The sequence below is a fragment of the Silene latifolia genome, chromosome 4 (genome assembly GCF_048544455.1).
Source record: "Silene latifolia isolate original U9 population chromosome 4, ASM4854445v1, whole genome shotgun sequence".
Lineage (NCBI taxonomy): Eukaryota > Viridiplantae > Streptophyta > Magnoliopsida > Caryophyllales > Caryophyllaceae > Silene > Silene latifolia.
The window spans coordinates 87,178,232-87,181,398 of NC_133529.1; the positions used below are offsets into that span (position 1 = coordinate 87,178,232).

The 3,167-nt window shown below is 38.8% G+C and overlaps 1 protein-coding gene across 1 annotated transcript; it reads right to left on the reverse strand.

The window, feature by feature from the left end:
* Window positions 1-1,815: 1,815 nt before the first annotated feature.
* LOC141651725 (putative mitochondrial protein AtMg01250) lies at window positions 1,816-2,247 on the reverse strand. Its single transcript, XM_074459426.1, has one exon. The coding sequence runs from the start codon at window positions 2,245-2,247 to the stop codon at window positions 1,816-1,818; it is 432 nt and encodes a 143-aa protein (XP_074315527.1).
* Between the last annotated feature and the right edge of the window lie 920 nt (window positions 2,248-3,167).

A 3,167-nucleotide genomic window follows, 5' to 3' on the forward strand; every position in this document is an offset into this window, starting at 1 on the left:
ATCCAGTCCCATTGCTCCCAATGCAGTCTTATTTTCAATATCATAATAGCATTCTGAATTCAAATTCTTGAGCACAGATTTCAGAGCTTTTAGCTTCTTCACAATGCCAAACATTTTATGTCTCTCATAAGATTTAGTCATTCATCCTTCACCCTACCCAGAAAGGATGTAGCTTGTCACCACATATTGAAGTACTTAAACTGGCAATTTGAACAGTATCAATTTTAACATTACTCACAACACAAGGACAATGATCAAAAAGTTCCTCAAGATGAAAATGAGCCACCATATCAGGGAAGTTGTCCATCCAGGATTAGTTAATAAGAAATATGTCTAACCTTTTATAAATCCGGGTGGCAGACTCCTGCTTATTATTCCAAGTAAATAAAGCCTAGTAGCTACAATATCAGGCATACCACATATAGCCATACTCCTAATGAAATCATCCATATCATCTCGCTTAGTGTTCCCACCCAATCTCTTATCTAAGCATAGAACAGTATTTAAATCTCCAGCAAGAACCCATGGACCATCATAGTTAACAGCAAATTATTCAAAATTATTCCATAAACCAACTCTATCACTACTCTCATTAAAGGCATAAATCATAGTTAGATAAAATTCCTGATGAGTGATTCTATTTTTTTTTTAGGTAAAATGTTAATAATATATTGATAATCTTGAAGAGTTTACATCACCATACAAGTTAGCTATTGCCTTACCAAGCTAACAACCACTACATTTTACATGTTGTAACCAAGAGCTATCAATCCTATGCTTAATAGTATCCATTTTCACTAATATTCTAGGTAAGATAGCAACCTTAACTCTCTTTAACACTGCCTTAGGGTGAGCAACAATTCCATTGATACGACATTCGTTTCGACATTGCCAAATGTGATTAATCAAATCGGCTAGACCTGCAATAATAATCTGCTTTTGGAACATCGATTTGCATCTTCAATGCACACACCATTCCACTGGTTCCTGCCCTGAGAGATCAATGCCCAGCCAATTTTGGAGCTGCTACAAACACTGAGAGCTAAATGGACAGGCAAAGAAAAGATGGGAGCAGGATTCATCAGCATTGAGACATAGATAACAGTCAGCATCAGTAGTGATACCAAATCTATTTAGTCTATCCTTGGTGAGTAACCGTTTGTGACTCTCCAACCAGAGGATGAAACAATGCTTAGGTATACTGAGTCTATTCCAGATTATGGGTGCCCAATTCACCTTGCTCTAAACAACTTGAAACAAGTCATATCCTTTTTGAACAGTATGGTCACCCACCTGCTAGGTATTATTAGAGTAGCCTCCTTGATTCTGATCCCTTATCTTGCAAATCTGACGCCATGTCCAGCTTGTGCTAAAAGAAGGAGAGTAAGTCCACCAGTTGTTCTTAATATAAATCGCATTGACCCATTTAATCCAAAGGTGGACTTCTTTATTTGCCAGCCACCAAGTATACTTAGATATCATTGCTTTGTTCCAGTTAGCACAGTCAATGGAAGCAAGCCCACCTTCCTCCTTAATCCTAAAGCACTGCTCCCAAGCTACCAGGGGAGTTTTGTAATTCTCATCCCCAGACTATAAATAATTCCTGCAAACCCCTTCAATCTTCTTGAGGACAGTACTAGGAATAATAAAAATCCTGCACCATTAGGAATGGATCTGAGATAGAACAGCCTTAATAAGCACCACTCAGCCAGCATAACTCAGTCTCCTTGCTCCCCATCCACGAATTCGAAGAACCATTTTCTCAACCAGCTTATTGCATTCAGACACATGCAACCTTTTGTATGATTTAGGAATTCACAAATATCTAAATGGAAAAGTGTCGAGGTTAAAACCAGACACCCTTAAACATTTATCTTTGTCTTGTGCACTAAGGCCATTCATATAAATTTCAGATTTATTGTGGTTCACTTGCAGCCTAGAAGCATCCCCAAAGGATTTAAGAGCCCTCATAAGAAGCTTGATGAAGTGAAAATCACCTCTGCAGAACAACAACACATCATCTGCAAAGCAGAGGTGACTCAGTTTTAGCTTCTTGCATAAAGGGTGAAAGTTGAAGCCAGGTTTCAGAGTGATAACATTAATGAGACGGGTCAAATACTCTATACACAATGTGAAGAGGAGATGGGACATGGGATCACCCTGCCTATTTCCTCTTTTGCCCTTAAAGTATCCAAAAACCCCCTTATTAAGAGAAAGAGAGTAGGTAGGAGAGGTTACATAGGCCATTATCCAACTCTCATTCTTTCAGGGAAATGTAATGCCCTAAACATTCCATTAATGAAGGACCATTCAATGGAGTCATATGCTTTCTTTAAGTCAATCTTCATCAGAACCCTGGGAGGGAAGCTCTTCCTGTTGTACAGTCTTACCAGATCTTGACAAATGAGGATATTGTCAACAATATCTCTGCCTTTGATGAAGGCACTTTGATTATCACTCACAATCTCTCCTAAGACCTCATTGAGCCTGTTGCATATGACTTTAGTGATACATTTATAAAGAACATTGCAGCAGGCAATTGGGCGAAATTCCATCACTGATGTAGGTGAGTCATTCTTAGGAATCACGGTGAGAATGGTTGCATTGATTTGTTGCAAAAGTTTGCCAGAAGAAAAAAATTCTTTCACTGCTGCCAGTAGGTCAGATCCAACAATAGGGAAGGCATCTTTGAAAAACTTGCTGGTAAAGCCATTAGGCCCTGGAGCCTTTTCTGCAGGAATGGAGAAAAGGGAAGCCCTGATTTGATCATCAGTAATACCTCTTACCATATGGGAAGCCTGTTCAGCAATCACCAGAGTACCAGTCTGAACCAAAGCTTCACACACAGGGGTTACCTCATGAGCACTGCCCAAGAGAGACCTATAATAATCAAGGAAAGCTTGTTCAATGTCCTCAGTATTAGAGACTTCATGACCCATCATATCTTTAATTTTATGAACTCTGTTGTTCATTCTTCTAGCTTTGATGGTGCAATGAAAGAAATGGGTATTATCATCACCATTGTTCATCCATTACATTTTTGCTTTCTGAGAGAGGAAGCATCTTTTAGCATCATACAAGTCCATAAAAGTTTTAGCTGCCACTCTTTCCTCCTCTTGTAATTCTCTATTGAAAGGGTCATTGTGGATTTTACACTAGATATCATG